At 40.1% G+C, this 14,168-nt stretch overlaps 1 protein-coding gene across 3 annotated transcripts in view; it reads left to right on the top strand.

Moving 5' to 3' along the window:
- The window catches only part of VEPH1 (ventricular zone expressed PH domain containing 1), a gene marked incomplete at its 5' end in the record, with an annotated part of 209,297 nt that overhangs the window by 104,534 nt on the left and 90,595 nt on the right, over window positions 1-14,168 (top strand). For all 3 annotated transcript variants that reach the window (XM_082655111.1, XM_082655110.1, XM_082655109.1), the window contains 2 exons: window positions 9,087-9,296; window positions 9,868-10,265. In XM_082655111.1, coding sequence (XP_082511237.1) covers window positions 9,087-9,296; window positions 9,868-10,265 — 608 coding nt within the window. The remainder of the gene's footprint in view (window positions 1-9,086; window positions 9,297-9,867; window positions 10,266-14,168) is intronic.

Here is a 14,168-nt window from a genome sequence, read left to right as displayed (position 1 = left end):
GATTACAGAGGCTTCATACTAAAGCATAGTGGAGAAAACTTTGTGGATGGGCAAGAACAAAGTAAAATTCTTTTTTTTTTTTTGGTTGTGTTGAGTCTTCCTTGCTGTGCGCAGGCTTTCTCTAGTTGCGTCGAGCGGGGGCTACTCTTCGTTGCGGTGCTCCGGCTTCTCATTGCAGTGGCTTCTCTTGTTGCAGAGCACGGGCTCTAGGCGCGTGGACTCAGTAGTTGTGGCTTGCGAGCTCTAGAGCACAGGCTCAGTAGTTGTGGAGCACGGGCTTAGTTGCCCCACGACACGTGGGATCTTCCCGGACCAGGGTTCGATCGAACCCGTGTCCCCTGCATTGGCAGGTGGATTCTTAACCACTATGCCACCAGGGAAGTCCCCAAAGTAAAATTCTTTACCCAGCCCCTACTCACCTCTAGGTTCATGGTAGTTCTTCAAGGGGCAATAGTGTAAATGCCCAGACATCAGCTCATAGAGTTTTCTTTCATTTCTTCCTTTAGTGTAGTCCAGTGTATCTCAAATTGTAGTGTGTACAAGATTTACAGTGTCCACAGTACTTCATTAATAAAGGAATTTTAAAGGAATGTCAGGGGTGACTTGCCTGTTCCTCCCCAAAGTGATACCACACTAACCTTTATTATTACCTCCTATCAATAGAATGCCTTGTTTGTGCCTCTCTTCCCACTGAAGGCTGCTCTTATCCAGGACTCCAGTTTGGTATCCCTTCCCCAGGAGGTCTTCCCCACCCACCCATGCCCATGGTGACCTTCTCTCTTTTGCCCTGCTACAGCTCCCATTGCCTCTCCACTCCTCCACACCTGAAGTCCTGCACTGAAGTGCTAGGCATCTTTCTGTTTACCCTCCAGTCTCCCCCAAACTTGACAGAGCTAATATTCAGAGCCTATGCACTGTGGAAGGAAAATAGAGTCTTAAAAGTGCTTACAAGAGCTCCCACTTTTTTAGGCAAGACATGTTTATACAAAGAGAAATTGATTCTTTGAGAGCAACTGTTGGCTCGAAAAATGTACATAAGGAGGTTCAGGACCATAATTAAAAACATGTGATGTTCTGGTCAGTGTTGCCCCCTGCTTAGGAAAAGCTGAATGCAATTTCACCCCACCAAGGTAACCAGAGTTTTCATAAAAAACATGTATATGTTTTCAATCTAGGGAGGTCTAGGGTGGTCACTTGTATAAAAAGAAAATCGGAACAACCATTTGTGGCAGTAGCTGTGGTTCTTGTTACTCCTCCATGTGTAGGGAAGGAAGGGCTTTGGTTTTTTGCCCCTCTTCTTACTGAAGAAGTTAAGTCTGTCATGTGGTACCATTTACGTTCCATCTGCTGTTCATTTACTTCCACCATTTGTCCTTCCTTAAAGCGGCATTTATGGTGATGCAAAGGTCTGGAAAGGTATTTCAGGAATTCATTTATCAGCAAGAGAGGTAGGTGGGAGACAGCATTACCAGCTTTGGAGCCCGTGAAGCAGCCCCAGGGAGCACAAGACCGCAGAGGGGCTGGCTCTGCCAGTGTGGACAGCCCTGCCCGGAGTGTGAGTGGCACAGTCACACCTTTGCCGGGGGGACCAGGCCCCTTTCCTGTAACACAGCTGTGTTCAAAACACAGGACACACGAGAGAAAATAGCTTTTCATCAGTCTTCTGTGGTTTGGCTTTCCCTTCCAAACAAGACAGGGAACAGCAGAGCTTTAGTCTGGAGGAAAGGAAAACCTGTGCTGTGGGAGGAGAGGTGAGAGGGACTTGACCCTAGACGGCCCCTTGTGGGAAGGGTGACCGCTGAGGATAAAACAGTTCTACTTGGGCTTCCTTGGTGGCACAGTGGTTGAGAGTCCGCCTGCCGATGCAGGGGACACGGGTTTGCGCCCTGGTCCGGGAAGATCCCACATGCCACGGAGCGGCTGGGCCCGTGAGCCATGGCCGCTGAGCCTGTGCGTCCGGAGCCTGTGCTCCGCAACGGGAGAGGCCACGACAGTGAGAGGCCCACATACCGCAAAAAAAAACCAAACAAACAAAAAGAAAAACTGTTCTACTTGACCATGATGACCCAGCTGTTTGCTATTTTCATTCCCCAAAAGCTCCCTGTTCCTTTTTGGTATCCATCATAATTGAACTCTGAAGTTGCTACTTGCATGCTGTTTCCTGAGTTTTGAACACCTTTCAGTTTTTGTTAAAGGGGACACCAGAATTTATTTTTCAGACCTCTGTGAAGGGTTGCTCAGCAATTATATGTCAACTCTGTTCTGGTGTGTTCCCACAGGATGTTACTCGGTGGCATTAGCATATAATAATTCTTGTTGGTTACTGTGCTATCACCAGTCCCAAAATATGTATTGCTTCTTCCTGTGGTAGAGTCAAAGGCAAACCGAAGGAAACACCTACTGAGAGGCAGGGGGAAGAGGGTATGAAGCGGGTGAGCCCTGGAGGTGGATACTTGAGTTTAATGCTGGGTTTACTAGTTGATCTTCAGTAAATTAGTCGACGTCTCTGTGTCTCAGCTACTCCATCTGTGAAATGGAGATGGCAAAGGGCCTGCTTCACTAGTAGAATGGGCAGACTGGATGAGGGGATGTATCAAAAAGGATAACTTAACCATTGCCCTGTTCTTCCAGTATTAAACAATGGTGAGTGACAACGTCTTACCTTTTTCCCTCTTCAGGCCCAGTGGTTGCATTTCATGGCAGATACCCTCCCCTTAATCCTCATGACCAGCCCCCATTACCTGCTCACGTTCCCAGAAAAAAAGTTAGCCTAGAAAAGGAGGAGCATGTTGTCTCTACAGTTCTTACCCCTGATTCAGAGTGTTCTGATGACATTACTATGTTACATTTTTGTACTCTTTTATAATTTTCAAAGTGCTCTTGTAACTTGTGCCACATCCAGATGACAATTTATTAGGATCTGTCAGCCTTCTGGTAAGGCTGCCGCTCACCAGGTCTGCCCATTCTAGGCTCGGGAACCTTGACTAACAGTTCCGGGTCCATCTGAACCAGTATCTGTCAGGGGCAAAAAGTGAAAAGGTACCTTTACCTCAGAACTGATAAAGACCCTGGAAGGCTTGAGAAGGATAAAGCTATGGAATGTGAGGGAACTGCATACAGATTACCACACTCCAAATAACACACAGTTACTTATTTACTTACTTATTTACTTAGCTGCGTTGGGTCTTCTTTGCTGCGCGCGGGCTTTCTCTGGTTGTGGCGAGCGGGGGCCACTCTTCTTTGCAGCGTGCGGACTTCTCATTGTGGTGGTTTTTCTTGTTGCGGAGCACGGGCTCTAGAGCGCAGGCTTAGTTGCTCCGTGGCATGTGGGATCTTCCCAGACCAGGGGTCGAACCCATGTCCCCTGCATTGGCAGGCGGAGTCTTAACCTCTCTGCCACCAGAGAAGTCCCACACACAGTTTATTAAGTCTCACCTCACTACAGAATTAGTGAAACCCCTGGCAGCTTTGCTTGATTAAGAGAAAGTGCCTCTGCCCTGATCTGCTTAAGATTCTGTTCTTTCAGTGCCTGGGCCAGTGCTTCTCAAACTTGAATATGCACTGGAACACCTGGGGATTGGGTTAAAGTGCACACTCTGATTTGGCAGGTCTGGGATGGAGCCCGAGACTCTGCATCTCCAACAGCATCTAAGGTGATGCTGATTCTGCTGGTCCAGCAACCTCACTTTAAGCAGCAAGGGCAGGGGCTTTGCACTTTTTGCTGATCTTTTTCTGTGTCCCATTCCTTTTCGTGTTGGTTAAATGAAAAGAAAACAAATGACTGAGCATCTGTATTAGAGTGATCACTTCCTCGTATCAGGACTTTTAAACTTTTGTTCTATTAGCAGAACGTTCTCTCTCCATGCCTGCAATTGCTCAGAATTCATCCTTGAAGTACAGAGATTTTTTTAAAAATCGACCATTTCTATATCCCAGTCCTTGTATGCTCACACAGTAGGGAGGGTCACTCTCCTATAGTCCACAGTCTTTAGGATGCTGCAGAGGTAGGAGGGACTGTATGGTCCTTCCTGGCTTAGAAAAAGAAGAAGCTTATCTTCCAGGTTGGGTATCACCTGTACAAGCTGCCTTCTTTCGGTATCAAATGTCCACATTGGGCAGTAGCCACCTAGAGTTTTACCATTTGACATTTTCATGCCCATTCTGTATTGGGCTACACTGTCAAATCCATTATCTTCTATAATGTTTTCAGCAATCTGGTGATACAGTATCATTGATCCCATTTTTAGATAACAGAAAAGTCATAAAGAGATTTGCCTGTCACTAACAGGAGATTGGAGTCATAAACCTAGATCTTTTCCCTGGAAGGCCATATTCAGTCTATTTCCCAGCCACGCTCTCCTTTCGAAGCCCCTAAAAAGAATCTTGTGGATGAAATAAACCATGGAGTCATTTCATTTCAGCGAGTTCTATGTTCTGGTGCCCATATAACTGAGCACCTGCTGGTCTCTGCTCTTGTGCACTGAGGCAGTCAGGGGCAGAAGAGAGTACCAAGAATTTGGATTCAACATTGTCCTTTACCTTAGTATTCAATTTTAGCGTTTCCAGAGGCATTACTCATTTCAGTTCCAAAACAGATGACAGTGCCATGGAGCTGGGGGATCATCTCTGTCATTCTTATGATGATTGATGACCCAAGAAACTGCTGAAGAGTAGGGAACATAACATCCTAAGAATTTAGGACTGTGGATTTGGTCCATCATATTCTCCTACTTCTCCTCTAACAAGCTCAACTCTGCAGGATACATATCCTGGGCATGGGATCATAAGCCAAGCTCATCAAAAGTTAACTAATATTATTTTTCTTTGATTTAAGGAGCCAGGAGGAGAGGCTGCCAATCTCTCCACCTCTGCCAGCTTTATAGTCTCATCTCCCAGCTTAGTGAGAGCAGTGAACTGCCCAAGGACCAATTCGTTTCTAAGGGGGAGTCCCGCTCACACAAGAGGGAGATAATTAGGCCTTCCCTTGCCCCTCCTGGGTATCCCTAGAGATGCTTTTACAAACTTTACCTTGGCAATAGACACCAAAAACTGTTCAGACTGGAAATCATCTGAGCCTCTTGTAATGTGGCATGTTGAGTTAAAGCCAAGTTAATATTTAGGGGATTATAGAACTCTGACAAAGATTTCTGTAAAATTACCTCTGGAGTTAAAAGCAACAAATGGAAAAAAAAAATAACAACCCCCTTGCATGAGCCCAACTCCCTGGCCCCCACAAATAAATGTAAACAGGACCGGGACCTCCACTCTCCACCCATACTTTCACATTTGTGATGCATTTCTTTGCTCTAAAAGGAATGCAGAGTTCCTCTCTCTAAAAGATTTTTGTTTTTGAACAATTCTCTCCTATCTATTTATACTAAATTTAAAAACCAAGAGGAGAAGTCAAAGAGCAGTGAGTGTTTTTTAATAAATTCAAACTTCTGCCTACCATTTTCTGACCTTTCAACCTATTGGAACAAAAACTTATCCTAATTCTCTGCCAGCAAAACTCTGTGACAAATCCAGGTGGATTGATGGTCAGTAACAGAAAATTCTCTCTGGTCCATCTTGTGGCTTTGGCTACCTTGGAGACCCTTCATTACCACCCCTAACCCCTGACTCCTGTGTTATAAAATCTCCAAATCATAAAAACAAGGAAGATCGTGTATAAGAGAGAAATTCTTTGTGGTGAGAAACCTACTCATCAGTGACACTTATCAGCCTCATATCTAGAGATTACTTTTCTGGCCCAGACATTTTATCGTTGCTTCTTTACTTATTTAGCCCTTTGCAAATCCCTCTTTTCACTCCTACTCTTGCTCCTTGTTTCTCTCCACAGTTGATATTTACCAAATGACACTGCCCCATCCCCTACTCCCCATGGACCAGGAGAAGCAGCCAGTGCTTCATAGACATCTGGTAGACCTCCAGAGGGTTTTTTGTGGGTGCAGGGAGCAGGCTGGCTTCAGAGATGTAGGTGGTCTCAGTTCATTTATTCTGCAAACACTTCAGGTACCTGTGAGTGTCAAGCACTCTACCAGGCACAGGGGAACAAGGATGAGCATTATAGTTCCCTGCCCACTGAGCAGCAGGGATTTACCCAGGAATAGGGTGGCCAGATGAAACTAATAGAAATATAAGACATCCAGTTAAATTTCAGGTAAAGAACAAATAATTTTTTAGTATAAGTATAATCATTTTAGTATAGTACAATACATTTTTTACTATGTCCCATTAGAGACATACCTATACTAAAAAAAATATTTGTTGTTTATCTGAAATTCACATTTGGCTAGATACCTGGCAACCTGCCCCAGAGGCACCTGACCTAACCCTCTTGGGTCAGCAGATGTCTAGGGTTAACCCATAACTTCTTTCATGCCCAGAGTCCCCTCAGGGATGCTGTAAGGCAATCTGAGTGAAGGAAGGCATACTCCCAGGTACGAGAGCTCTGACTCACACAGTCCATGGTGCTTAACAGCCCACACTTGGTGACTGGAGACAGGGGCAGGGAAAGGGGGCTGAGTGACTGTCCTGTCCTAAAGTCTGATGCCGTAGCATTCTCCAGGGGACATCAGTACCTTCCAGGATATGGAATATTGATCTGCCTGTGTCTAGGCCATTGGTGTTTTCTTTTTACATTAACACAATGCCTAGACAAGGACAGATAAAGCTTCCAGAGGAGTAATAATAATAATAACAATTAACAATAATAATAAAATTTAACATCTCCTGACTTCCTGTTTTGTGCTAGGAACAGTGCTTCACACCGATTCTGTCATTTCAACTTCCCAACAACCCTATGAGTTAAGTATAGTTATTATCTCCATTTTGTAGGTGGGGAAATTGGTATGAAGAGGACATGAAATAAAAGATCTCCATAAGTAAGAAAATTTTACGTAAAAAAATCAGAAACTGATCCAATAAAATTATTGAGGGAGATTTACTATAATCATGTGAAATTTGAAGTTTTTTGGAAGAAAATGCTATTATTTAAACTGTTATAACCCAGAGCTTTATGTAGAAAGAAAAAACTAGTAAATGCATAAGAAACTATACCTCTAACAACTTGTATGTTTTGAGATTTAAAAATTTGTTTAATGCTCAACATCTGATATATACATATTGGGGTATACTTTGTGCTTCACAAATTTTTAAGTTTTAATAATCCCAGCTATAGAAATTTCTAAAATAAAGTTCAAAAATAAAGGTATCTTTCATTTTTGAAATGTGATTAGGTTCCAAGGAACCAGAAGAATACTTTAGTTTGGCGACTATACATGGACTAACGTAGATAGAAAATAAATACTGCCCCCAAATTTCTCATCTTGAGAAGGATCTTTTAAAATTAACCTTTGTAATCATGATGGTTTTTAAAATACCATCCAATGACAGCACTATCTTGACTTTATTTGGAATAGGAGTAAAAATTCAGCTTTTAGAATCTTCTGGCTGGAAGATGTAAAAACCTCCCATGTGTTTGTGGGCAGCCAGTATCTTATGTGTGTCAGAAAGGGAAACGTGTTCAAGATGAGCATTTATTCCCATACACTGGTTCTTGAAATCTACTCATGTATATTTCACTCAGTCATGGGATGGAAAATAAGTTTTTCATTATCTATGCAAAACCATAGGAAGCCTATAAAAGTTATATTAAAAATGCATTTAAATTTTCTCAGAAATAGCTTATTACACAATAAACAGTGTCCTATTACTTAATGTATGATCTACTCTCCTTCCCAGTTTTCACCTTCAGCATCTCTCCCTGGGGTGGACTAACAGGAGGATTCCAACCCCTGAGGACCCAAAACTAGGAACCCTCCCTCAAGGCCAGGACCCCTCTCTGGGCCAGTCAGAAAAGCTGCAGGATCCAACCCTTCAACAATGCCCACCACAGACATGGCCCCAGATTAGGTGGAAAGTAACTGAAAAAAAATCATCAACAGCCCCTCTATATTGGTTTTCCCTAAAAAAGCAGTGCCGCTAAGAAAACCGAAATTTTATTTTCTCACCCTAACTTAAGAAATATGACAGGTTTACTTTGGCCCTTATGGAAAAATAACCATATGTTTGAAAAAGCCAGGATTTTTCTGTGAATTTGAGGCGCCTTCCCTCAACCTCTAGGAAAAATACGAAAACCAAGTAAATACACACAGACAACCAACAGAATTATTAAGCCATCTTGGTGAATGGATTCCTAGAGATTATTAACCCTTGTGTTTATAAGGAAAGAATTAATCCTAACCCCAAATTATATGATTGATAGTGATTATTAAATTGAAATTAAAGTAGCTCTAGTCTGGCTCGATATTAGAAGGCAGAAAAGGGAATATAAATGCATACTACTTTTCTCTAATCATTCAGCACCTCAGTGAGCATCAGTGAGCTATTTCTGCAGCTTGTCTGTGGGGTCTTACTCTGTCTAAGCCACTGTTAGCCCTTAGAGAGGTAACAAAGTTATTTCACAAATAGCCCCTGCCTTAAAGGAGGTAATTTTAATGACCCACAGAGTGTTTTATAAATTCTACTATACAAGATATTTGGAACTATTAATGTCATTCATGGAAAACCTCTTTCCTCCAACATAATAAAATTCAGAAAGATTTTTCTTGCTTCATAAAATGGAAGAGTCCCACTGATTTCCTTAAAATAAAAAAACCATGAGTTTACACAGTCCATTTGAAATGTTCTTATTCTAATAATTTCAGTACAAACAGATCAGCATATATAAGTTTTCTAGAAAATTCCTGGCATGAATTTCATATGAAAGCATGCTTTGGAAAGCTAGATAAGAATATGGTAGATGACCATAAAAACTGCTTTTCATCCTCTGAATCCTTCAAAAGGATTTCTGATACAAAGTTGCCATAAACACCAATGTTTCTAAACTTCTGGCAGAATACACTGTAGAAGCAATTTCAAAGACCTGTGTCCATAGTAGTTACTCAATAAATATTTGTCAAATGACAAATTAAAAAATTGAGCATGTACAGTTTTCAGTTTTGAATAAGAAGCAGTTAGCAGTTAACATTGTTCTGAAGGGTATATGTGATGAGCATCGAATGCAATGATTTTCATTCTTTTAGGAGAAAACCCAGCACTGAAATCGAATTTCTTGAGAAGCTGGAAGAAGCCAGCCTCACTGTTGATGAAAATGAAGATCATGAAAAGCTCCAGGTTAAAATACAGGCTTTTGAAGAGAAAATAAATGCTGAGGGCAACACCCCTGGCTCAATCAGAAGATATAGTTTGGACCAAATTTCTAAGGAGGAAAGAAAAGACATTAGATGTAATAGGTATAAATTTTGTTTGGCTGGTTTTTAGAATATGTGCTTCATGTTTGCTATTAGTTTTGTTGTCACTCTTTTATTAAGTGGTTTTTAAATATCTTTTACCTATAGCAAAATTCATCCACAGTGCTTTCGTTACCCAAAGAAACTCGCTATATTAGAAGGAGAATTCAAATAAAAGTCACAAACCTATGGTTTATTTTTTAAAAACACTTCTTAAATATAAATATGCTGATATTGAGAATGACTGTCAAAAGCTTTTCTTGATTTCTGATGAAAAAGCAGAAGCAAAAGTAGGAAAAAGAATATAAATATGTAAGTTCACCATTTCCCAGCCAGTTTTGCCATGAAACTGATTTTTAAATCTTTGTTTTGGGAGGTAGCCTAGATCTACAAAGGTTTAGCTTATTACATAATGTGTATGTTTTATCAAATTCTGTTAATAGCACCAATTTTCAGTTTCACACTCTAGAGGAAGTAACTTTTGCCCCAGTGTTATTATTCTTTCTTTTCCTTGTCAGTAAACGGTAGCCCAGCTTCTTTACCTGCCTCAGCCTTCCCTTTGTTTGTATTGTAGGTCAAAGAGTTTGGCTTTGCACACCGCGCTAACGAATGACTTGAGTTCAGAGGATGGGGAAGTTGTAGAGAGTGGAGATACGCCAGCCAGCATCTCTCTTTCAGAAATAGACCCACTTGGCCAAGGACATGACAGGTCGCCCTTTAAGGGAGACACTGATGGATCACAACTGGTAAATTCTTCAGTTTCACACCCAAGTATTATACATATAGAATCTGAGAATTTGCCAGAAACAGTTAAAGAAAACTATCAGGAAGAAACTCCAGATACAACCTCAAGGCCTGTAGAATACCATGATAAGCTCTACTTGCACTTAAAGGAAAACCTCAGTAAAGTGAAAGCATATGCTGTGGAAATGGGAAAGAAGATTCCAGTCCCTGACCAGTGTACCATTGAAGGTAAGTGACCTGAACTCACCAAACTTAAGAAATTTCAGGTATCGCTAGAAAAAACAAAAAAATAAAACTCCAGTAATGTAAATCGCCATACCCTTCTGGATCTTTTGCAAAATAGATAATTTGAAAATACCCTTACATTATTTTAATTGCTTTTTTTCCCCCAGTAAGTTTAATCATCTTTTTGATTCCATTTGAATCTACCTAAATCTACCAACTCTGATTTTTTCAAACCTCAAAATATATTGTTTCTGGTTTCCCATCCATAGTGTTCAGGAAAATTCTGGAAAGGGATATGTGGCCCCCAAAATAGACTCTGGGGTAGGTGTCCAACCAGAGGCATTTTCAATCCACATAATCATGCAAGAAAGCTATGGGCAGCGTCGAGCTCCAAGAGATTTTCCTTCTATTCATTCAGCAAGCACTTATGAAGCAGCTACCGTATGCCAGGCACTGTGCCAAAGGTTCAGTTATGAACCAAACAGACGCACTCCCTGATCTCTTGGAGGTTAGACTATCGAAAGAAAAGATCGAAGCCATAGTCAGGAGGTGATGCAAGGTCAGGAGCCAGTGAGAGTGTGAGCTAGTCAGAAAACAACGGACAAAGTAAGAAAAGAATGTCAGGGCCGGAACTTCCCTGAGGTGCCCCATTTAAGGAGATGCCAAGAAAGCTCAGTAAAATTTTAAGTAAAGTCAGAATTAGTAACAACATCTTGCCAAGCCATAATGAGCTGAGGCAAAAGGAGGTAAGTAGTAATATTGAGCATGTCTTTATTTACAGTTTTGATATTTTGTTTATCATGGACTTTTTGTATTAATTTTGATTTTTAAAAATATTATTTATCTTGACTACTAAATTTTCTGGTGCTCCTTTAAATTCTGTGCCCTAGTCCTGGCCCCGGGAAAGATGATGGGTTGGAGACACAGGTACTAAAATGGCAGAGTGTCCAGGGCAGGCTTACCCTTCTGGTAGTGGGTTGAGCAAGTATGGATGGCTGCAGGCACTCTTGGGCTAATTAGATCTTTCCTACAGTCACTCTTAAGCAGCAGCCATGTTCTTCCCTTGAGATTTAGATTAAGGTCCTTGCCCACTCCTAGGACATAACATCTTTTCACAGGTTTCAGCTCTCATAGAAAAAGCCAGGCAGCTTCTCTTCTAGAAAGAAACGCAGCTGAAGGATGGGGAATCCAATTTATATTTACCCACCCACTGACCATCATCCCCTTTCATGTTTAGGTACTAGGAGGGTTTTTTCATACTCTACTTTCTATTCCCTTCTCCCACTCCATATCAGAGGAAGGTAGATTCTCATGCTACCAAAGGAAAAGGGCGGTTCAAGCATTTTGTAATGACAAATATTACTGTTTAGCATGTTTGTATAGAATCTGACATTTTCTCTTTTAAAAAAACTGAAGTATAGTAGATTTACAATGTTGCGTTAGTTTCAGGTGTACAGCAAAGTGATTCAGTTATACATATATATATGTGTGTGTGTGTGTATATACATATATTCTTTTTCAGAGTCTTTTCCCTTATAGGTTATTACAAAATATTGGGTATAGCTCCCTGTACTATACAGTAGGTCCTTGTTGGTTTATCCATTTTATATATATGTATTAGTGTGTATATGTTAATCCCAAACTCCTAATTTATCCCTCCCTCCCCCTTTCCCCTTTGGTAACCATAAGTTTGTTTTCTATGTCTGTGGGTCTATTTCTGTTTTGTATATAAGTTCATTTTGTATCTTTTTTTTAGATTCCACATATAAGCGATACCATATGATATTTGTCTTTCTCTGTCTGGCTTACTTCACTTAGTGTGGTGATCTCTAGGGAATCTGACATTTTCAAAAGTGTTTACATTAATTTATTGATTAGCCTTCTTAAAACTCTTTTTTGAAATGGTAACAATAAAAGTGATATTGCTCATATTCAATATAAGTTTTGGATAATTAAGTACACCAGGACTTGAGAATGGCTAAAATCAATAAGACTGAATTAACACACTCTTAACAATTGCATGCTTCACTAATTATCTATGTATTTAACACACATGTTGGAGAATTCAATATAAGAAAGGTTAAGTGAACTTCCCAGTTTGACAGAGGACGTCTGTAGCAAATATAAAGTTAGATACCTTTTCATCTACTGGAATAGTTTTTTTATTTTTTTTTTTAAGTTTAGCTTAAATCATTAAAGATGTACTATACAGTGAGGTTTAATCTTGTGAAAATGTGAAAGAAGTCTGGCAGAGTTACTTCAAGCATCTAGTTGTCAAAGTGATATTTCTTATGGCCTTGAATTCTTTTGGGAGTTTGAGAGTTAACTAGGGGACTTGGGTTTTTTTCACAAAATATTGAATGAATCCATCATCTTTACTTAAAAAAAAAAAAAAAGTTTTTTCTTTTCATGTTTTCTACCAAGCATGGCCTAGAACTGAGAATGTATTTTTTTAAGTTGACATTTTGGATTCATTCATGCTTTTGTAATTTCCTGGAAGTTCCTGGGAAATGCCTTGCACTGAGATATGAGTGAGGGATTGAAGATTTGTATGACTCACTGTAAATACATCCACGGAGAAGGGACTGGTACTGACTGCAGGGGACACATTGTTATTATTTCAGATTGTGTAAACCACTCAGCAAAACTCCAGCAGTCATCTGGCTGACACAGTTTTGCTTATTGTCATGAGATCACTCAGCTCAACAATATTGTGTTTCTTTCCTTAAAAATTTAATGAAGAAAGATTTAGGCTTAGGATTTGTGTTCTGTTTAATGTATTGTTGGTATAAAAGAGGGATATTTAGTCTTTCTTGCTAAATTATGCAAAGTAATCAAGAAACATAGAGGAGAACCATAAAAACCACTTCCACACTATTAAAAAGACAAATAAGCCAGCAGGAAATAAGAACAACAACAAAGAATTAAGAATAATTTTAGACTGTGCTAAAAGGACATGACAAAACAATCCTTTAAAGAAGTTCTTTTTGTATTGGTTTGAATCATATGAAAAAAACTGATGTTCAACTTCCTTATTTTGACTGACAAAAACATCACTTTCATATGGTTCAACATAATACTTCAGTAATAAAATATGTTGAAAGAACAGGAGCCTCATAGTCACTGTACAGCAGAATTCAGTATGTGGTGAATCAAGTCACAAATAGCATTCTTGTCCTCAGTCAGCCATCTTATTACTGCATGATATTGATCACAGTGGGAACAGGCAATGGGCAATAATAGATCAGCACAAATCTATCATCATATTTGGAAAAATTGTCAAACCCCAGGTCTTATTGAAGCTGGGTCAGCAGTTCATTTTGGGTATGAAAGCCTGTTATTCCCTAGTCAGTTATTCTCTCCTGGGCTCCATTGACCTCTGGCATAGGAGCAGGTTTGCCAGCCACTGAAAGTTAATGTATTCATGTGCAGAGTGATAGTCTAATACCTGCCTGATTATGTTTACATAAAAGACCAGAGGAATTTTGTTCATCTGCCAAGGGATATTTTAAAAATATGAACCACTGGTATTCATTTATGTGAACAAAACTGATTTAGAGGTTAAAAACAAAGCACGTGATATTGAAATAAATCCTTGAAAATCTGGCCCATCACTGGAGTTCTATAAAGGAAGATATAAAATCTTACAAGAACCCATCAATGCTGCCTTGGTTCGCTTTGAAGTATTTCCTGATTGGGTGAAAATACATCCCATCTGTAGAGCACATCAGCAAAGCTGACTTGCAGAAAGCTAATTTTAAAGCTGGTAATGTGGTCCTTTCTCTAATAGACCCACATGAGTTGATTTTTCTTGACTCGAACAGATATGAGAATTACAAAAATAAAATACAGCTCATTGTAAATATCAAGAAGCAGGTGCTGTTTTCATAATTAATGATAAATAAG

This window comes from Grampus griseus, assembly GCF_964374135.1.
Source record: "Grampus griseus genome assembly, chromosome: 5".
Classification (NCBI taxonomy): Eukaryota; Metazoa; Chordata; class Mammalia; order Artiodactyla; family Delphinidae; genus Grampus; species Grampus griseus.
The sequence above is the reverse complement of the archived record's forward strand: the minus strand, read 5'-3'. Positions and strand labels throughout refer to the sequence as shown.